At 38.9% G+C, this 23,619-nt stretch overlaps 1 protein-coding gene across 1 annotated transcript in view; it reads left to right on the top strand.

Annotated features, from left to right (window-relative positions):
- Positions 1-6,287: 6,287 nt before the first annotated feature.
- The window catches only part of BAIAP2L1 (BAR/IMD domain containing adaptor protein 2 like 1), a 67,281-nt gene continuing 49,949 nt past the window's right edge, over positions 6,288-23,619 (top strand). Inside the window, exons 1-2 of the mRNA XM_048866178.2 lie at positions 6,288-6,620; positions 16,030-16,105. Of these exons, the coding sequence (XP_048722135.1) occupies positions 6,570-6,620; positions 16,030-16,105 (127 nt within the window). The 5' untranslated portion in view covers positions 6,288-6,569. The remainder of the gene's footprint in view (positions 6,621-16,029; positions 16,106-23,619) is intronic.

A 23,619-nucleotide genomic window follows, 5' to 3' on the forward strand; every position in this document is an offset into this window, starting at 1 on the left:
CTTTCACTTAAAAACCGTGACAAGCTGACAAATTCACAACAAAGCTTTCACAATTGCTGCTCAAGCTATACCTGTTCTGTGGATACAGTATTTCAGTAGCAAGTCTGTTCAAATTTACAATTTCCATGGGAATTCTCTAAATGTATTTAAAATAATAAAAAGAGGGATTGGGCTTGTGAGCGGAGTGAATATCCCAGTTCATTTTGGTTCAGTCCTTTGGTCCCAATTCTACAGTTGGATCTGTGTGTGTGTCCTCTTTGCCCACACTGAACCAATCAGAGATTCTGGACCATACTTTGCATTCATCAAATATTAGGCACATTATGGAGGAGACTTCATTCAAACAAAATAAAATAATGTCTCTGAGATATCTTTCAGATAATGTAATTTAAAAAGAGGCTGAAGGTACAAGATTGAAATGAAGTGTTCTTTTGGTTAGTGATGCCACCTGTCCTCATCTCTAGAGTAGACAGGCACCTGCATTAGACATTGTTAGATTTTTAAGACAGTGAGGTGTAGCTTCTTTCCTTCTAATACCTCTGATGTTATAACTGTATAGTAAAAACATATTGTAAGTATATTCATGACATAACACAAAGATTCTGAATACTGCATTTCAGCAAAACAAATTTTTCAAAAAGTCTTCTGATTTTGGATGTCATCTTTTTCTGTTTCTAGGTGACACCTTGGGCCTGAGTTTCAAAATGGCTTAATTCCCCTAACTCAAAGTCAATAGGAGTCATGTGTACTCCAAACATCTAAAAATTAGACCCAAGATGTGTGTGGAGTTGCTAGATCAAAAACTGTAGCACCCAAAATCAGAGACCACTTTTGAAAAATGTTCCCTAAATCAGTGGCTCTCAACCTTTCTAGACAACTGTACCCCTTTCAGGAGTCTGATTTGTCTTGCGTAACCTCACTTAAAAACTACTTCCTTACAAAATCAGACATAAAAATACAGAAGTGTCATAGCACACTTACTGAAAAATTGCTTACTTTCTCATTTTTACCACATGTAATTATAAAATAAATCAATTGGAATATAAATATTGTATTTACATTTCACTGTATAGTATATAGAGCAGTATAAACAAGTCATTGTGTGACATTTTAGTTTGTACTGACTTTCCTAGTGCTTTTTATATATCCTCTTGTAAAACTAACCAACTATCTACATGAGTTGGCATACCCCCCAGAAGACCTCTGCATACTCCCAGGGGTATGTGTACTCCAGGTTGAGAACCACGACCCTAAATAAACAAAGATATGGGACAGAATGTTCAAAACAGTATGATGGATTTTGATATTTGTATATAGGCAACAGAGTACAAAGCAAAATGTAGACATTAAGAGCTTGAATCTGCAAGGCAATGAGCATTCTGCTTGATTTGGCAAAAACACTTAAGCACATGCCTAATTTTAAGTCCCATGGGACTACTCAGGTGCTTAAATTTAAGAGCATGCTTAAGTAACTTGCTGAAGGAGACTTATTTCACCAATTCTGATCTCACCCACTCAAGTTAAAATCAGGAGTAACCCAATTAGTCAATGGAGTTACAATGATGTAAAACCAGTATGAGATCAAAGACTCTATATCTCTATACAGAAGTTTGTACTATAATGAAACTTTGCTGTCAAGTTCAGCTGATACTGTTATTTCTATCAGGAGCCTTCCATGTGAATGTGGGACTTTCTGACCCAGCAATGTTCGGGAATTTGCAAATATGCAATTAGACCATACTTCCACATTTCAAGTACGGGTTTTTATGTTGTTTGCTAAAACACAATTATGGTAAACTAAATCTGAACAATACTACCATTTATTATGCAGGGCAGTAGATATTTAAAAATCTCAAATAACAGAACAAGAGGTATATTGTAACCTTTTCCAAATGCTGCACGTACAAATAATGTTAACTAGATTTGAAGTAGTAATATTCACCACCATGAAAAACAAAATTCCATAAAAGAAACAGAAAATATTTTTCCACATTTGCCATTTTTATTTGAATATCTAATGTCAAAATGTACACACCTTTTTTTCCCAATAAAAGGTAACATTTCAACATATTGATTCTGTAAATTACTATGCCTTCGACAAAGGTTCCAAGACATTGGAGGAAACATTTTGTGTTTCTATCTTTGAAGTATAAGTCAGACTTGCAAAATTTAACTTTCAGTATATTTTATATTTTTATCTGTTTCAACTGTTTATTTTCATTCTTTCATTATGTTGTATAATTATTTGATGGATGAATACCAACATTGTTTTCCCCAATTAAAGGATTCTCCCTTGCCATCTACAATTCCCTTTGTGGCATTCCTTATCTCTAAAATGTTTTTGATCCTTTTTGACCTGTTCACCCTGCAATTTGATTTGCTAATACATTTAAGTCTTTAGTTACCTCCTTCTGTACATTTCTGAAATATTTAATAAAGAAAATACGTAAAATTTTGCACCTTCTCTTACTATAAGTAAGAGTTGCAGTGGGGGAGGTTTAGATTGGATATTAGGAAAAACTTTTTCACTAAGAGGGTGGTGAAACACTGGAATGCGTTACCTAGGGAGGTGGTAGAATCTCCTTCCTTAGAGGTTTTTAAGGTCAGGCTTGACAAAGCCCTGGCTGGGATGATTTAACTGGGAATTGGTCCTGCTTCGAGCAGGGGGTTGGACTAGATGACCTTCAGGGGTCCCTTCCAACCCTGATATTCTATGATTCTATAAATTCAAGTGCAAAAATATGTTATCTGAAGACTGGAGAATGCTAAAAATAGAGTACTGTCCATGTTGACGGAAGAAAATGAGAAAGATGGTCTTCAATAAAACCTTGAAAAAATTTACAACTTTTTAAAATGCAAAGGGATCTTTTAGAAGTACGCATATAAACATCTGAAGTTTGGGTGCAGCTCCCCAAAACTATCCCTTTATTCTCTGTGACATGCAGAGACATTTTTATCAGTGGACAACAATACAACCTACTGATGAATGTTGAGGGTAAGCACAACAAGGACCACAAGAGAAGCCTTTCCAGAATTGATTGCTCTGGTCCTAGATAGCAATGCCTTCATCCTCCAGTGAATTTAATGAGGTCGTGCTGAGAATCATAAAATTTTAAAATCCCATACTGAATGTAAACATAGAATAATAACATTAATTTATTTATATAATACTTCCAATTTAAATCCCTCCTACAGGGTTTGGGGGGGGTGTTGAACATAGTATTCTATACTTCATGCCTTAAGTTGTTGTGTAATGTGGCTGTATGTTATTGCTGTCTATCACCCTAAGGGTACATCTACACTGCAGCCCCAGCTGTGATTTGCAGCTAGATGTACTTTCGCTAGCTGTAATCTGCTACCTCGCTAAAAATAGACATTAGTTTGGGCTTCAACAAGGGCTACAGAAGTCTGCTTGCTTGATCCCCCTTGGTATTTGCTCACTTGTGCAACCAATGCTGAAGCCCACACCTGCCCATCCTCACTTCTATTTTTAGCAAGCTGGCTAGATTACAGCTATTATGGGTATATCTATATGACCTGAAAATCATATCTGCTGCTGGAATGTAGATGTAACCTAAAAATGGTTGCACTTGAGTGGTACGTGAAGTAAACCCTGCGAGCCAGATTCTCATTTGCACAAAAGGTTTCAAGTCCCTGTTACACTGCCAGAGTGCTATAAAGGGGCCTTAAGTGTAAATGAGAATCAGGACCTATGTGTACAGCTAATTTATATACCAGGGCTCTCTCCTGCTATGATGCTAATTAGGTACAGACTCACATTGACTGTAGAGAGCCTCCTGGAGCTCCCCAGTGTACCAGGATAGTGGAATCACTGGTACACGCTTTTAGGGGATACAGCATATTTCCTCCCACGTACATACCAGTTCCAATGGCTGATGCAATATAAGGAAAGGGAACCATGACCTCTTCTCCATCTCCTTTGCAGTGACTTGCACCCCCTGGCTGCTGTGTCAGGATGCAAGATGAGGGGTTTCTCTGCACCCTTTCATCCGTGCACCTGCTTTGAACACCCCTGTTCAGTTAGGCAGTTATGTGGTTCTCCAGTTGCAAAGCATTTTGAAATCCAGCAGGCTGAAAGATGCTATAAAAAGGTATAGAAATAAATGGTCTGATTCTTCACCCTTATTCACACAGATTCACATAAATTAAAGGTTACTTTAATTGAACGTCTTGAATGTACTGCTTGTACCACTCAGTGTGAGTAAAGGTTGCAGAATTGGACCCAAAATTATTAAGAACAGTTAACAGGACAATATTGTAAACTGTATGTTACAGAAATGCTATCAATACAATAAATTCCAGAGGCTTGAGAAGACTTTGCTTGGAAGGGTGGGAAATGCCCCATAAACCTTCCTCTGTTCCTGCTATGTTAGTTGTAGTCATGATAATGCTCTCACAGCTCACTCTTTCCCAGCAGGAAGAATTAAAGAATTAAAGGCATAAACACCTTGAGAACAATTTGTTTTACAACTCCTGAAAGCTAACAGTCTCCTCCCACATCAGAGTCCATTTGTCTTTCTGTTCTAAGTCCAAGTCTTGTTGTTTGCCTCTTGTGATCTCACCACAGCAACAAGGTGGCATGAAAAACTAGGAGACAATACCAGATGGGGAAGCCCAACATTTAAAGAGATAGAGGTGTGTGTGTTTGTGTGGGGGGGAATTAACAAGTTTTCCTTAATTAAAACAAGCTGTTAAGCTTGAAGACAAACTCTTTCTAATTGAGAATATCATTTTCAGAAAGTCATTTGTAGGAAGAGAGGCTCGTAATGGGACTGAGTCTGCAGTCTAGACTATAGAAGGGTCAGAGCAAGTTTCAGGGACATGAAAATCACTCTTGAGACCAATGAGCCCCACCACCCCCAATTCATATGACCTCTAATATGCAAGAATCCTGAATACAAGTAGAACTGAGGAGTCTGCCATTGTGTTAATGTAATGATAAGAAGAAGGAAAAAGAGAACAATAGTGTCAGCTTTTCCACTGGTGTAAATTGGCATATCTTGTTTGACTTCAGTGGAGCTATGCTGATTGGAACCAGCTGACCAGAAATTCTAGAAATAGGAGTATTAAGTTATTCAGTCCAATGTCTTGCCAATGCTGCCTTGTTCCCTATTGTACATTTACTACAGTTTCATATAGTCTAGTTTTAAATGTCCAAGGTTATGGGGTTTATGTCACTTCCCTTTTGAGACAGTTTATATTGCTCTATCAGGAAGATTTTCCTGGTACTGCCCTAATCTTAATTTCATCTCAAACCTGCCAATTACTTTTTATGAGTCTAATATTCTTCTCCATCCTTGATGTTTACACACTGCAAATATTTGTAGACTGTTCTAAACCTTCTTCCCTCAAGTTAGCCCTCAAGAATAACCTCAGGGTGGAGAGAAAAGGAGTACTTGTGGCTCACGAAAGCTCATGCTCAAATAAATTGGTTAGTCTCTAAGGTGCCACAAGTACTCCTTTTCTTTTTGCGAATACAGACTAACACGGCTGTTCCTCTGAAACCTCTCAGGGTGGAGAGTGAAGCTTAACTGTTTAAAGAAGAAATGTGCCTAAAGTGGATGCCAGTGTCTTAATCCCATTCACTCTGCAGAAAGCTTCCGCAATGAACCCCCAACCCTCTCACCCCTTTCTGTTTTGAAAAAGCTCCCTTTATTGCTGCCACTCCAGAGCCCTTTACCTTAGCTATGGGTGGAGGAGGGTATTATGTACCATTGCAGTCTTTGCACAGCCCTAAACTTAACTCCGGTCTCAGGGCCGTGCGGGGCGTGGTCCTGCTGGACTGGGTAAGGTACTGGACAGGGACTCAGGAGATCTGGGTTTGATGCCCAGCCTGAGTGACTATGAGCCAGCAACTCACTCTCCTTGTGCCTCAGTACCACGGGCAGAACTGGCAGGGGCTATACCCTTCCCTACCGCCCAAGTGCTGTGAGGATAAGCCCATTAACCTTCCTGAGGTGCTCAATTACTGCAGCGACGCGGGTGAGTGGCCCTGCCGTGTCGTGTCCCCCTGAGGGGAGCTCGCCTGGCAGAGTTGTTCGTAGCCCTTCGCTGGCCTGGTGCCCGTCGTGCCCTGGGGCGACTTTCCCTTGTCTCACGGCACCACACAGCAGCTCAAAGCTCGCCCAGCACGAGGGGATGGGCTGCGGCTCAGGTGAGAGCGCGGAGCCGCCCACCCTACCCAACCCACCGCCGCTCCGGGAAGGCCCCGCCCCGCCAGCGGGCCCTGCCGCGTCAGACGGCCCCACCTCGCTGGCTCCGCCCCGGGAGCGCTGCCGGGCTGGGCTGGCTGGTTCTGCAAGTTTGACAGTTTGGGCGAAGGTGGCAGCGGAGCTGTCTCTGGCGGGACTTTTCTGGGGCGGCGGCCGGGCGGAGAGCGCTGCCCCCCCCCCCTCCCCCGGCCCGAGTGAGGGGCAGCGGAGCAGCTCCCTGAGGAGAAAGTTTTTCCCGCCGGCCCCGTCGGCCTCTCTGCCGGATTCTCCGGGGCCGCAGCCGCCCCCTTCCCCTTCTCTCCTGCCTGAGGCGCTGCCGCCGCGTCCGGGGGCACGATGTCTCGGGATCCCGGTGAGGTGAACAAGCTGACAGAGAGCACCTACAAGGTGAGTAGGGCCGGGCCGGGGCGCGGCGAAAGGGGGCGCTCAGGGAGTCAGCGACATAACCCAGTCCAAGGGGCAGTCCCCTCCCAGGGCAGCTGGGGCACCATCCCCTGCCTGGGCGCACACGTACTCCCCTCCCTCAGGGGAGAGAGCAGCTGGGGCATCCCTGCCTGGGCGCACACGTACTCCCCTCCCTCAGGGGAGAGAGCAGCTGGGGCATCCCTGCCTGGGCGCACACGTACTCCCCTCCCTCAGGGGAGAGAGCAGCTGGCACAGAAAGGTCACCCTTCAGAAACACATCAGTATAAAACTGACTGGTTCTCAATCAGGGGTACACTTACCCCTGGAGGTACGTAGAAGTCTTCCAGGGGGTACGTCCACTCATCTAGATATTTGCCTAGCTTTACAACAGGCTACATAAAAAGCACTAGCAGAGTCAGTACAAACTAAAATTGCATACAGACAATGATGGGTTTATAGTGCTCTATATACTATACACTGAAATGTGAGTACAATATTTATATTCCAATCAATGTATTTTATAATTCTATGATAAAAATGGCAAAGTAAGCAATTTTTCAATAAGAGTGTGCTGTGACACTTTTGTATTTTTATGTCTGGTTTTGTAAGCAAGTAGTTTTTAAGTGAAGTGAAACTTAGGGATACACAAGACAAATCAGACTCCTGAAAGGGGTACAGTAGTCTGGAAAGGTTGAAAGCCACTGATGTACAGCATACTTGCATTATTCTTCCTTTCTAAACAATATAGGAGAACTCAGCATACCCAGGATAATGATTATAGTCCTTTCATATGCTACTCCCAAACTGTCAGGATCTTTTACCTTGATCAGGCTGCTACTAAGCAAGTTTTTTCCATGAGATGTTTACACATGCCACAATACACATGTTTACACATGCCACAAAAAGAAGAGTGTGGGGGGGAGGGAGTTTAAATAAAACAAAAAATTTCAAAAAACTTTTATGGTAACACTAAGGATATTTGTTTGACTCCTTGTAGTTTCACATGGAGAACAGTATAGCATTAATTAAAATATTTTGTGCCATAAGTGTTCACTTTTTTCAGCTAAGCTTATGACTCTTGCACTGTTTTGGGTTTTGCTTTTGTTATTAAATCTATGAAAACATTATGGTTGTGGGGTATACATACCCCAATATGACTACTGTTAACCCAGTTTATGGCAAGTGTGTTTATATGTATGCTTATACACATAACACTGTATTGCAATATGATCCACAATGCCTTAAAGCTCTTTTGCCGTAAAGAGTTTAAGATTTATTTTTTCTTTAGCAGAATCAATAACTTTAAGTGACCAATAATTCATATAGCTCATTTTGATAATAGGGTATTTTACTGCTGGTGTTTTATGAATAGTGATTCTCACTCTGGGCTGAAGCCTAAAAATGTTTAAGCACTTGAGTAAAGTTATTGGCATGGGCCCCAGTCTGGCAATCGGATTCACACAGGTCCACACATGCGGTGATCCTGAGCCCCAGCCAGGCTACAAATCAGCAGAGGAGTCAGTCTTTGTGGATCTAATTTCATAAATGGGGCCATGCTTAATTGTAGGTCTGGATGCTGATTAGTTATGTATAAATTCATGTATGGGGTGTGAAATTTTTCTTTAAAAATTTTTTAAAATTTTACTTACATCATAAGTATATGCTAAAGCTTGTAATAAATCAACATCTATAAGATACAAAATCCATTTTGTGAAAATGTGTACACACAACCATAAATGAGCCTCATGCAGAAGTATATGAACTATGAGTGACAGTCCAACTCTTAATTTTTTTTAAAAAATCACACACACCTGTGTATTGCTAGTTGCAGAACGTTTTGTTTCTCTACATTAGCTGTACATACTTATTTTGAAACTCTCTTCTCCAAACTCAGCAACTACCTATATTAAAAGTCTCTATACTTAGAATTTCTGCATGTGTCTTTATTTAAACACACTGAATTTAATCATACTGAGTCAAATCCTGTAATCCTTACTCAGGAAAAACTCTTTAAAATCAGAATTTTGGCTGAGAGATGAGTGCAGTATTTGGCCCATAATCTTAGTTTTGCATACTATATTTTACCAGACAAAGTGCTCAGACTTGCAAAAAACACTTGTTAATCAAGTTACATGTGTGCATTTGCAGCTTTGAGCCCAAATGAAGGATTTCTAGGTTTCATACAAGATAATATATAATAATAATAAGACATTGTCAAGGTATGTTTTCATAAAACAGTTTTAAAAATTGACTCTTTATAATCCCTCAAACTGTTTCTGTAAGGTTATTTCCCCCCACCCCCCCGGCCGCATTTGTTTTGTTACTCTCACACTTCAGGCTGATCCTACAACCTCTTATTCTTGCAATTAGTCCAGTTGTGTTGGAATCATGTTGTGTTTTCTGTTTGATCACTAGGGGCAGGAGTGCTGGAACATTTGTATAGTGGGGGTGCTGGGAGCCACTGAACTAAACTGTAAACTCTTTTTATGAGGGAAACCGCTTCAAGTCAGACAGGGGGTACTACCGGACCCCCCAGCACCCCTAGTTCCAGCACCTGTGACTAGAGGGCTTAAAAATACCAAATTTGGGCAAAATTACCATTGACTTTATTGGAAGGAAGATCAGGTTCTTTGTGTATAAATAAAAGCTCTCTCTTCTACACTCTATCTTGTCCTGTCTCTTACATAATCTCTAATATTTGTGATATCACAGTTACCAATATGGGCCCTAAATCAGCAAACCCTTTACTCACACAAGTATGCCTATTGCTAATAGGATAATTTTCTTGAGTAAGTTTGCAGGAGGAAGCTCTGAAAGTTAATTATAATGTTACAAATGCTGGATTGTGACAGGATTACAGGAACTGAGGAATGGTAGGACATAGGGCTAGCAGGACCAGTTATCGGCTTTCATCCTTAAAAAAAAATCCTAGCTTGAAGGGGAACTGAAAGAGATTGGAAAAGAAAAGGAAAATTAAAGGTTCTCTTGCTTGTCTGTTTCCCACCTTGCCTCCCTTGTCCTGCATTAATAGTACTATCCATGCTATTGGATGCCCTTTAAATACATATTTATTCACTCTGTTTGAAGTTCTTACACATATTTACCCAAATAATCAGATTGGCTAAAAGAGGAGTTGACAAGGTAGACTGTAAATTCATGTTTCTTTGGGGTATTATTTGTGTGTTAATTTAGCAATATAAAAAGAAAAAGTGAACACCCCAAAACTAATCAATATTGTTATTACACCGCCACCCTAAAGCCACAAATCAACAAAAGCAAAGAATTTCAAAGTTAAGATTGACACTTAATCTTGCCCTCTTATTCTTTACATATTACATAGCTTTTGAGTATATGATACACTGGCACATGCAGGATGAAACTTGAGGGTGTGGAAGTTCGTGATTTAAAGGCAGTCACAACCTTCCTCAGAGCACACAACCCTAATAATTTACTGGAATGATGTTGTACCTATGAATCAGGAGGCTCTGCAGTGAGAGTAGATACTGTGTGACCCCAGGTAGACTGCTAGGCCATTCACTTGTTGGAAGGCCACTACAGTCAATGTGACTTCATGCTAGCAGCAATATAGAGAAAAACTGCCCGTGAATCATCTGATTGCATACTATGCAAAATGATAACCAAGAAAGCATTGAATTAGAAAGTTATAATTCCATTTCTATGTTCTTGTGACTGCACAAGACACTCACGATGTGCTCTTGTGGCTTACGAGGTTTCCAGAACTCTTGATGGGGTGATAGTTCCTATAGTTCAATGGTGTTTGTTATTAAGCCTTGATTTAAAACTGCATATAACTGTCCTGAACGCTATAGCAATAATTCTAAGTGCATATTAGGCAGTTTTTAAAATATCCTGTTTACTTAGGGAAGTGTTAGGTTCTTCTGATAATGTATGGAATTACTAAATAATACTTTCTTGTAGACAGTCATGGTTTGTCATGTAAATATGTAATTATATATGCATAGTTAAGAATCTTGACAATAGTTACTTTAAATTCCTTTAAAAGAAAAAAGGACCAGTGACTAGATTGTGGACTGCCTGCCATATTCATTTTAAAAACAAATTAAAATCAATTTAAGAACCTTAAATGTGTTTCATCAAAACAATTGTCTTGTACTACTGAAACCTAAAGTAAATTTGTTTTAAAAATGTGTTTAAAAAGGTAAAAGACACTCCCAGGTTGAGATCTGGAGTGCCAAGAGCCAAATTCCACCTAAATGTAAAATATGTATCTGTATTGACCACAATGGAGTTGTGCCTTCTTAATGCTTCATTTGGACCTAGATTTCATCCTGGGTCACATGTTCATAACCTCCTGAAAAATAATTTATATTTGAAACATACTGATGGACAATCGCTTTAATGTGTTTCTCCTTTAAATGGTAAATGTTTGGCAAACTGACAATCAATCATAAGATCTCACCTGGTTTGAATAAACATTTGGATCTTAATTTTTTCACTTTGTTAATTTTGTTTTACACCACTGCAATTCTGTTAATTAGAGTGGAATTATACCAGTATAAAATGGGTTTAGGACTTGATTCTGCACCCATTGACATCAGTGGTAAAGCTCCCAATGGAACAGGTTGAGACTCTTAATGAAGATGAGAACAGGCCTAATTTTATTTGTTTTAGAGATGTAGTATGATCACGCAAAAAAAAAAAAAATGTTTTGAGCCCAGTACATTATGATTTGTTTTATGTATGTTTATATATGACTCCTATTTGAGTCAATTAAAGAAATCTCAAGGGGATTTCCAAACATAAAATTGTTATATTAAAGGATTCTTCTAAATGTAATTTGCAGTTATTTTAAATATGAAATAGCACATGTAATCAGCCCAATATAAATATTTAATAACTACTAAGGTATGGCTCAGTCTTGCTATGACTGAATATCTAACACTGTAATAATATGAATAGTAAGGTTTACTAAATATACAGCATGTGTGTTTGTGTATAATCTATCGATTTTTTTGTTGGTTAAAGTGTCAGCAGGATGTAAACCTGAAGCTACAGGGACTCTGGGTATTGTTTAGCTGTGTTGATACCTGCTGAGCTATTGTTTTGAATAGGTGCATTACAAAATAAAAAGCAAAGCTGAGCATTTACAGGAAAGAACTCCCACAATGGGTCTCATTTGTTTTGAAGGTTAAAACTGTTTATAATAGTAGCAGGAATTGAGGAGTGAGTGAGTGAGTGTTTTATATTACAGAGAGAGAGAACATGTGTGGAAATGCAAGGTTAGTTCCCTTTTAATTCTGGAGAGTCCTAAGCACATTCAACTCCCATTAACTTCAATAGGAGTTGAAGGCGCCCAGCAGTGGACTCTATTACAACTCCATATAATTGTTTCATGAATGACCACAATATATTTCTCTCAAACTCTTTCATGGCAGGTCGTTTTGCCTTTTTGCTGTACTTTGCATAAAAAGATGTTTCCTGATGGCTGTTTTGAATAGGTGTTTCCTCTTAATTTCCATTCATCGTAAAGCTCAGAGAGCTGTATGAGATGGTTATATGCCTGTTGTTCTCTTCTATGTGGTTATATGCCTGTTGTTCTCTTCTAGTTAAGTATTTTTATGAATAGATAAGAGGCATTGTGGTACCAGAGCATAGGGCACTAGACTAGCACGTAGGAGACTAGGGCCTGGTCTACACTGGGGGTGGGGATTGATCTAAGATACGCAACTTCAGCTATGAGAATAGCGTAGTTGAAGTAGATGTATCTTAGATAGACTTAGAATCACTTACTTTGCGTCCTTGCAGCACAGGATTGACGGCCACGGCTCCCCTGTCGACTCCGCTTCCGCCTCTTGTAATGGTGGAGTTCCGGAGTCGACGGCAGAGCGATCGGGGATCGATTTATCGCGTCTACGCTAGATGAGATAAATCAGTCCCCAATAGATTGAGCACTACCCGCCGATCCAGCAGACGTGGCCTACATGGGTTTTTTCACTTCATTTGTTTCCTTTCCCATCCTTTGTGCATGTTGCACGCTAACTGGCCCATGGAGCAAGCACTAAAAGATCTATAGTGCACACTATAGTGCACATTAAGGTAGTACTGTTTGCATGTTAAATGCAGTCCCATTTCATTGGGGGATTTTTAGTGCATGCCAGAGGGTCCACATAAGCCAGTTAGTGTGTGATGCGGTGGTGCACATTAGAATTTACACTCCCGCTGGTGCCAACAAAGGCCACATTGAGACTACAAACATATTGATATAACTACATTGCTCAGGAGTGTGAAAAATCCACACCCCGAGCGATGTAGTTATACTGACCTAACTCCTGGTCTAGACAGCACTGTGTCAACAGGAGAGCTTCTCCCGTCGACATAGCTACTGCCTCTCACGGAGGTTGGTTAACTGTAGTAACAGGAGAAGTGCTCCTGTCAGCATAGTAGTGTCTTCACTAAAGCACTACAGTGGCACAGAATATCTTGGTCTGAAGGAAAATGCTGCTGTTCTCCTTCCACTTTTAGAAAAAGGAAAACAGAAGTGATGGTTGTACTTGAAACCAATTTTAACTCATTCTTCACTTTATAAATTGACTAGGTTTCATTGTTGATTGATGCTTTGTAAAAAAGGCTTCTTTTTTTTCTTTATGTTGTCTGAATAGCCTTAAGATGACAATCTGGGGGGTTTTTTTCCCACATTTTTTACATTTTAAAATGTTCTTATCACATTCTCTTGGTCCATGCATATACTAAATAGACATACGTTTGCTAGTATATTACCAGTACAGCACACAAAAGATTAAGACTTTTTCATTGCCATCTGGTCTTTCTGTTAAACAGAAGGTGTTTATTTTGAACACCTTGATTTTCAAAGTAAATCTATTTGAATAACATCTAAAAAGATGCCAGTGCTTCAGGTCAAACTCCTTTATTCAATTACTATGCAAGTTCTCAAATATGTAATGATCCTTGTTTGTTTCTGGTGGTTTGTAATGTAGCACTGTGGGATTTGTAGATTTACTTTGCAGATTTCAGAGTTTATTAGAAGGTCTTTTTTTCTAGGTTCTCTCAGAACCCGTAATACTTATTTTTGTAAAAGCCTCTATTATTTTTGTATTTGATGTACCATATACGGAAATATGTCAGAAAATGGAAAGGTTGATTATATACAGAAAAGAATGGACTTGCAGAACAGATTTCTGTAACATATGTATAAATTGAAGTTAAAACAATTAATAGAATTTGTTGCCAGTATAAGATTCCCCCCCCCCCCCCCGGCCCCTGCTTCCAGCTTCTGGGTTTCCTATACAAGCCATCACAGAACAAAAAATCTGAAAAAGATGGGAGATTTTACATTGAAACTGCTTACATTTTAAAACTGTTCAATTTAAATTTGATAGTGCAGAACTAATACAATATAATTTTATATTTCTCTCCATTTCATTTTCCTTCACCTTTGATATTTGAATTCTAGCATTGCTTTGGCATAATAAGTGCTTGTAGAGTGCTTGAGGTAATTTGAAATTATAAACATTGCAAAATCTCAGTGATTCACAAAATAATTTAGCACTATATATATATATATTCCAAATAAAAGTATATATTGTGAAGATTAATTGCTCAGTATTTGTGGATATCAAGAGAAAAATCCTTTAAAAGGGGAATTGTATTTAACATACAAGGGGAAAACAGTCATAATATTGAAGCTACTTAGCTTAAAATGACCAGTAATATGATAAATGTAGCCAGTCCTGTGTTGTTTGCTCAGGCATAGTCCTGTTTACATCAGTGGAAGTTTAGCAAGAGTAAGGAATGCAAGATCAACCCACTCCTCTTTTTGCTTCTTTACCTTTTCTTTTTAAACATAAATGGGGTAATTATCTGAATTACAGCTAAACCACAACCACATAAATCCATAAGACTATCGTTCAAGCAACCTACCAAGTAGCTAAACACCGTACCCAACTTTTTCAAAAGTAATTAGTAATATTGCATGCATTTTATTACCCAATTTGAGACACTTTTAAAAGGGCCAGATTTTCCAAGGATGGATGTTCTGAAAATCAGGCCTCTTCAAGGTGTCTCAGCTCTTGAAACTGAAAAATCAGTGGCCACTTTTGAATATCTTGGTCTGAAGGAAAATGCTGCTGTCTCCTTCCACTTTTCGACAGAGGGGAGGCATTTCTAAAATTTGGAGTGTTTAAAACTGGATCTCAATGGATGGTTACTTTTTCTAAATTGGACCAATGCAGCTATTTTCCTGAATTGTGAATGACAGTTTCACAATCTCTGCCACTTCACCTGTTATAGAATTTGGTGGTTATGAAGGCAGACATGTAATGTGATTTTTGGATTTCTAGTCTTAGTTGCTCCAGCCAAGATAATTGTAACAATATTCAAAAGCAGCTGTAGTGGGAGTTTTTTTGTTTCATTTTGCATTGAAGGAAGCCAGTAATTCTCATTTTACTTTTCGGTGGAAGTACTAACGCTCAAATTGGGCTGACACCATACAGTATATTGAGCTTTCAAATTGAATGTGTCAACTGGTCTTTCAAAATACCATGCTGCAACACACGCATGCACGCACAAAAAACAACCTTTCAGCAGGCCCATCACTATATTGTTATTGATTGGAAGGTGTTAAGTCATCCAAGTCACTTGTCTAGTCAGAAAACTCAAAAGTATTTTTTGTTTTTGAAGGAATATCCAAATTCTGAATAGTAGCCAGTATTTTTTCCTTGTCTTAAAATATTTAGGTAGTAGTGGAGAAAAGGGATTTCCCTTCTCTCCTATTTCTCCCTCTCTCCCTCATTAAAGAAGGATCTGTGTAAACTTTAGTCTTGAATATATGAGCACTCTTACCAAGGTTAGAGAAAAGGTCAGATTCATCTCTGTTTTAAGTGAGCACAAATACATTGAAATTGGAAGTGTTACACTGCTTAGTCCAGAGGTTAATTTTGCACCGATATCCTAATCTAACATCCACAGTAGCAGATCTTCAATATCTGCCTTGCATCTGAAATTAAAATCTGGACCTGTATGTCTACACTGCAATTAAAAACCCACAACTGGCCTGCATCAGCTGTCTTGGGCTCACAGGGCCAGGGCGGTTGTTTCATTGCAGTGTAGCTGTTCAGGCTCTGGCTAACGCCCAAACTCTGCAACGCTCTTCTCTCTCAGGGTCCCAGAGTTTGGACTCCAGCCCAAGCCTGAATGTCTACACTGCAGTTGAATAGCCCCTAGCCCAAGTCCCACAAGCTCAATTCAGCTGACACGGGCCAGCCACAGGTTTTTATTTGCAATGTAGACAAGTGCTGGCTTATACTGTGGTGACTCAAATCAGCTTTTCTGTGTACTTATTGCCAGCACTGAGTTTTCTTTGTTATAATATGGCTTTTTTTCTGATCATCAGAATGTTATGGAACAGTTCAATCCTGGGCTACGGAATGTAATAAACCTGGGGAAAAATTATGAAAAAGCTGTTAATGGTAAGTCTTGCTCATTTTTAAATTCAATTATAAATTTAATAACTTTTTATTTAAATTTATATGATATTTCAAGATATTAGAAACTATATATAAGCCTAAATTCAATTTTGCATGTTAAAATCATAATTTCTATTAATTTTAGGTTTTGTATTTTTCTTTAAATCAGTGAAAATAAGATTTAGGCTGCAGTGTTTGCATCCCAAACATTTTACCATAGTACTACTGCATGAAAAATAAAGTGAAACAGACTAATGAATTTTCATTATCCAGGCTTAGTGGAAATGTAAAAATAATATCAAGGTTAAAAAAATTAGATGTTTTTTGATATTTTAAGTGTCTTTAGAAATACATGGAAAAACGACCTGTTCCTGCCAACTCTTATTCACATAAGTATTCATTTCCCATGCAAATAGCCCCATGAGTTCAGTGGAACTACTTGCATGAGTAAGGTTTGCAGGATTGGACTAGATTTTAAAAAATTAGACAGTGTCACTTTTAAAATCAGTTAAAATTGAAATAAGTGAATTAGTGTCCTCGGACCCTATCTCAAACTTTTTCTCAAGTGACATATATCCATTGACTTTAGTGGAACTATGTGTATAAGAATTGGTTTACAAGAGTGTTCTCTTGACCCTGCGAATTTGCTTAGAGGGACCCTTTGTGGTTTGCTCCACTTCTTTTACGTGGACCTATGGAACAATTTGATACCATATTAGAGAGCTGTGGACTCCCTCTATAATATGACCTGATTCAAGAGGCTGAAGGTGTCTATTGCTTGTCCTTTTCATTTGTCACAGTGCTAGACTTCATGAACATGTCAACTAATGCTTTATGTCGGTTATTCAGTTTCTTGAATGAAGGCAGTACCATATATGACAACAATATTTAAACATTTTGAAAAGGTTTTCGTACTTGCTATTTTGATTCATTGTGTACTGCTCACTAACACTTTGAAAATGCAGCTCAAACTCTTACTGCTGCCAAATTCTACCAGTATCCATTTTAACAAAATATCTGTTTGTAACAGTGGTATAAAATGTACCTGGTTTGTACAGCAGAACTGGAGAAGTACATTGCTGTTATGTACTGTGTACCAGGAAATGTGTTCTTAAGAGCAGATTGATGTACCAGGTCTTGTATGTATCCTCAATTTAATTTGAATGAATGTTTAATCACAACAGCTGATGAGCAACTAGCACATTATGGGAGCCAACAATAGAGATCTGATAATTGTTGTTTTATGTAAGCTGTAAATGGAGCTGTAACAAGGAGTAAATATTCTGTTCCTACACAGTAAAATGTATCATGACTTCTCACATAAATCAGAATTAAACGGACAAAGAGTAAAACTTTAAATCGACACACAATGTTTCATTAACGTTTTTGTGGACACTGTGGGGTTACATAAGTCTCCCTTTCTTTTCTGAATTACAAGTTACCAGTCATTAAACAGGTGAAGAGATTATATAGTATGTTTTCCTCATTAAAAACAACCCAGCTGTACAAGCACAGAAAAACCTTACTTTTAAAAAGGAACATTAAATAATTTAGATTGCCTGTATTGCGATATAATTTAACAAAAGGCAAACTCCTGTTCACATGCTCAGTCTGCTCCAAATCATTCAATCATATCTGGAGAAAGTGGTGGAGAAATTTTAAGTTATTGCTCGAAAACAGAATTGTGGCTTCCAGTCTGAGAATATTGGATTTAGATCAAGCACCATACTGATCTCTTGGACTTCTGTATCCTGTAGTCCAGTCAGTGAGGCTAATTTGGCAGCATCTATTCAGAAAGTTTGAATACTAAACCCCTGTGAAAGATGGCCTAGAAAGGAGTGAGAGACTGCAGGGACCTGGACCACAGTGAGAAGTTTCTCATTTTCATGCAAGAAGCAGGAAGCTTTTGCCTCAGGGCTACTTCTGTAGCCCATGCCCTCAGGATGCTTGATGATCCAGTGCCTCACTAGTCCATGTGGTGAAAAGAAGTTGAATCTATAGCTGGTCAGAGCTTAGCACAGCTTGTAATGTGTCCAGTTGACTCAAATCTAGCCCTCAGAATAGTTTTGCTTTCATGGAAAGCCATAAATAAAGAGATTGGTAATGGGGCAAGAAAATTGGCTCAGACCCAGACTGTGAAAAATACTGATCAACTCCATCAAGAGTTGGAAAGTAATGGGCATTACCTATCAAAAAATTAAGTTGTAGTGTAGGGGAGTGAGACCAGGAACTGAAGGGGATCCTGTAACCCCTTCAGGGCTTGGCTCAAGGACAACTAGCCAATGTAAGGACAACTTGATGTACTATGGGATAGGCAATGACCTCACTTTTAGCTAGGGTTGCCATCCCTCCAGGATTGTCCTGGAGTATCCAGGAATTAAAGATTAATTAAATGTGATGTGATGAAACTTCCAGGAATACGTCCAACCAAAATTAGCAACCGTACCTTTTGGCAGTAAAATTATGATTGGCTGGCTGGCTCACTGCCCTGTGTCTTCTCCCTGGTGTCCCCAACAAGAGTATTCTGAGGTCAAAGGAGATGGCCTGCTTGGATCGTACTTGGGGGATGAAAAGCTTACTACAACAAAAAGATAAAAGGAAGACGACTTTCTGTCTCCTTCAAAAACAAACTGCTCCTCAAAGCATGTGCATCATTTCCACTTGTAAGAATATCTGACCAATTCTTGCCATTTCTTCTTAACCTCATGACATAAAAGTCTGATCCAGAAGCCCTGAAGGTGCAGCGAAATCAGATTTGTATGTTATAAACTACTTCTACATGTGTAAGCAGTTGTTCACTGCTAGCCCTTCTCCAGTCTGAATCTTGCTGCTTCAGTGTTCAATCCGTCAAAACTGGCCCTACCATTTAAATCAAATGCACATAGTAACATGGAAATCATTAACAGGAAATAATTGAAACCACTGTGACTTTATTATTATGCTTAATGTTTCCTGAAAAACCTGAACTCAGTTGTGTTGTTTCCAGCCAATATGCAATAAAAGTAATCAAAACATTGTCTTAAAATCAGGACAGTTAAAACTTTGTCACATCTTCTCAGAGAACAGGAGTTCTTTCTTGTACATTAGGTCAGTCCTTGTGTCTTACAGCAATGAAAGTTTTCCAGCTTCGCCTTTTAAATTTCTATAATGCCTGTTGCCTAACAAATGTGATCATGTCAAACATGCAGGATGCAGTTTGTGTTGGAGTTGTGAATTCACTGACCAAGAAAAGGTGAGAAATGTTAATTGACAGAATTTACTAAATATCAATAACAGCCCTCTAGCTGAATTGAAATGGTTTGAGTCCAGCTTTAGTGCACCGTAAGTACTGCAAACCTGGAAGAATTTATAGTATATGCTCACTTTCAGGTTGCTGTTGCATCCTGATATGCTTTGTCCTGGGAATCTACATTTTCCATAGCAAGTTGCAAAGGAGAGGAGTTTTCAAGGAGCTTGCCTTGTTTAGACTAGCAAATGAAGGGTCAGAGGGGATATGATTGCTCTTTATAAATACATAATAGGGGTAAAAATCAAGATAGGAGAAGACCTAATTAAGCTAAAGGACAATGACGGCACAAGAACACATGTAAAAACCAGCCATGAATAAATTTAGACCGGAAATTGGAAGAAAGATTTTAACTATCAGAGAAGTGAGGTTCTTGAACAGGCTTCTAATAGGACTGGTTTGGCAAACAAACTGATTAGTTTTAAAATGAAGCATGATAAGTTTGTGAACAGAATTATGTGATGGAGTTGCCTGCAATAGCAGGGGACTGGATTTGGGACTGGTAGGGACCTCCTAGCTCATCATATTCCTGTGTAGGAGAATTTACATATGAAGAAAGAAAGAGTCATTGTGGCATCTAGAGTCAATAATGGGACAATATTGTAATCACATAGATATTCAAACAGGCCATCACTTGACACATTCTTCCATAGGATACCGTAGATTTGTAGAGTTTCCTGTTTTTAAAAAGGACCTAATTAGCAGCCAATAGCTGTTGGGTAACCTGTATGATATGAGTTGATAGTCTCAGTCTAGTTTCAAGTGAACCTTAGTTCCGACTAATTTCTGTGTGTTCATGAGTAAAATAAGATCTAAACACATATAGATATAGGTATTTTTTTGGAGACTGAAACTAATTCTTTATTTGACAAAATCCTTGATTAACAAATTGTACGCAGACAATACTTCATACAAATCTTCCTCAGATCTGTCCAAGGAAGTGGAAATATTAACTTGAAATGTTGGTAGATATTATGTTGTATGGCTAATTCAGGCATCTTACTTATTGTCTCAGAAGTGTTAGTGTCACCAGTTGAAAATAAAGATGATAATGCCAAATCTGACTATCTAGCATTCCAACTCTAAGTAGCATAAATCTCCTTAACTTGGAAGATTAAGTTCTTGAAAGATTTTTCAAGTCCTATAATTTAAAGACTCCAGAATGCCTTACCAGTTAAAATGAAAAACATCAGTGGCATTATAGTTCTGGAACTATATTTGGTAACCTAATTATTATTCTGGCCATAGAGAATCCTTCAGACATTTTCTAAATGCTTAGTGACATTATATGAGCTGGAAGTATGTGATGATTGCAGGTTAATATTTGTAATATATTAATCTCTATGAGTACCAGTCCATGTGCTACAGAAAAATTAAGAGTAAAATATAAAGGTCTAGCAGATTGTTGTGACAGTCTGCACCCTTATGTTCATCCTTTCTACAAGAGGATGATAAATTTTGTACAAAGTATGCCTGTGGGGTATCATTTGAAAACTCAGTCTGCTGAACACCATTGTCCTGGTAAAATGTGACAACATTGTACGTAAAGTTATAAGATTCTAATGTATGATATTGCTGAGATATGTTCCATGTCTAGAAAAGCAGGCACAAACCAGTTCCTTAGAGACAATAGGCAAACTGATGCCTTGGCATAATCAGCATAACCAAATGGAATGTTAGCATAATCAAATGGACCGGCACCTGGTTAAGTGGACACACTGGCAGGAAGAAGGATGTGAGCAAGAAATTTACAGCTTGGCAATGGAACAGCTGGAAGTTCCCATCTCCCCAGATCTGCTGAACCCCAGCTGGAGACGATTATCAAAGAGGAGAAAAAGATATAAAAAATGAGGAACAGGGGCCCCAAATCACCTCTCACCTTCCATTCTCTCTGCCCACGACATCCACAATGCCTGAAGGACAAGGAAAGGAGCCCTGGACTGGGGGATGGGTTGTGGCTGGAAAGCATCCCACGAGGAAGTCTGCAAATGAACATGGGTTGAGAGAGACTTTTGCTTTGAATTCATTTAACTTGTCAAGTATTGGTTTGTGTTTTACCTTTATTTCTTTGTACCCAATTTGGACTTTTATGTTTCATTACTTGTAATCACTTAAAATCTTTCTGTAGTTAAACTTTTTATTTAAACTAGTGTGTGTTTGCATTGAAGTGTTTGGGAAACTTAATTTGAGATAAAAAGAAAAGGAGTACTTGTGGCACCTTAGAGACTAACCAATTTATTTGAGCATGAGCTTTCGTGAGCTACAGCTCACTTCATCAGATGCATACCGTGGAAACTGCAGCAGACTTTATATATACACAGAGAATATGAAACAATACCTATTATTTAATAATATTGTTTCATATTCTCTGTGTATATATAAAGTCTGCTGCAGTTTCCACGGTATGCATCTGATGAAGTGAGCTGTAGCTCACGAAAGCTCATGCTCAAATAAATTGGTTAGTCTCTAAGGTGCCACAAGTACTCCTTTTCTTTTTGCGAATACAGACTAACACGGCTGTTACTCTGAAACCTTAATTTGAGATAAGATTTATGGATAACGTTTTCTGTAAACGAAATGACGGACTTTATATGAGCTTGTATTGTTCAGAAGGAAAGAGCTGGACAGTACAAGATACACATTTCTGGGGGATGTCTGGGATTGGGAATTTGCTGGTGTCACTCTGCAGTATAATTCAAGGGTGGCTGGCTGGCTGAAGCACTCTTGCAGCATACCTGGGGGTAGTTCACATGTTGGAGGCTGTGTGAGCAGGCTAGGAGTGGTTGCTCTCACAGCGAAACAGTGTAAAAGGCACCCCAGGTTGGAGAACTGAGGGGACACAGCTGTCCAACATTCCAGATTGTATCCTGGGGAATGGCACAACTACACTTGTCATTAATATTGGTAGTCAGTACTGTTGGAAGTTAAGGGTGCCATTGTATTGCCTGTTAATAGAACAATAACCTTGATGTGATTTCATAATAGTCCATATGTAAAACAATGGTTTTCCGTGAAAATCCTACTTAGAGAACTGGTTGAAGAAAGTCCTCTGAGCACAAATTACAAGAGATTATTTGATGGTGTTTCATTATTTGTGTATTAAAAATGTGCAGAATTGTATCTATGGAACCTCCCTTCAAATGAGTAAAATGTTTAGGATGGATGGTTTGGTTCATTCAGCTACTCTTGATAAACACATTATTAGTTGGATGCTTCAGACGTACTGACTAGCAGTGAAATGGTAAACATTTTCCACTGATAGTTTGTAATTCATGCTCACTTATCATAGGGCAATTACAGACCTCTTTTGGCACTGATTTAAATTATATGGGATTAGTTCTTTTAAGAAGAGTGCCTTGCTTTTACTGTCATCTGTTTTTTGGGAATCAACAGTATTGATTGTGCTATTCTGTCACAGCAATTTAGGTGTCTGGAATAATTCACATAATAACTTTCTGTTTAAGGTAACTGCGTTTTATTCTCCATTCCTAAATAGCAACTCTGGGTAGCCAGGTTTAGTTATAGGGAGGTTCTGTGAGGGTAAGAGGAGAAGTAATCTTTCCATGTGCCTGGTCACGCTTGTGATGCCACTTCACAGGGCATCACTGGCTGTTGAAAACACACAGCAGCAGATCTATCAGCCTTTCCCCAACACTGGCACTCCAGGATTATAGCTTTCTTGTAGATTTCCCTAAAGCTTTCACAGCACATCTTCACTACATCTGGGAACTTCTGCAGCCATGGAGAGGGAGATGGGGGGGGGGGGGGCAGAATTTGTTCCTAGAAGACCAGTTGTGTCATCTTCAAAGTATTGCACCACATTGTGAGTTGTCAGTAAGAAAAGCTATTATTGGTCACCTTGTTTACTGATTTAATTCATGCTGATCTTTTGTTTCCCTATGAATTTTATGTATTTCCAGCTGATACAGTGTTTGATTTTTTTGATAGGTGATGGTTAAGCTTTTCTGTCGAACCTTAGGGTATGTCTACACTATGGAATAAGGTCGAATTTATAGAAGTCGGTTTTTTAGAAATCAGTTTTATATATTCAAGTGTGTGTGTCCCTACAGAAAATGCTCGAAGTGCATTAACTCGGTGGAGTGCTTCCACAGTACCGAGGCTAGAGTCGACTTCTGGAGCGTTGCACTGTGGATAGCTATCCCACAGTTCCTGCAGTCTCCGCTGCCCATTGGAATTCTGGGTTGAGATCCCAATGCCTGATAGGGCTAAA

This window comes from Caretta caretta, chromosome 10 (genome assembly GCF_965140235.1).
Source record: "Caretta caretta isolate rCarCar2 chromosome 10, rCarCar1.hap1, whole genome shotgun sequence".
Taxonomy (NCBI): domain Eukaryota; kingdom Metazoa; phylum Chordata; order Testudines; family Cheloniidae; genus Caretta; species Caretta caretta.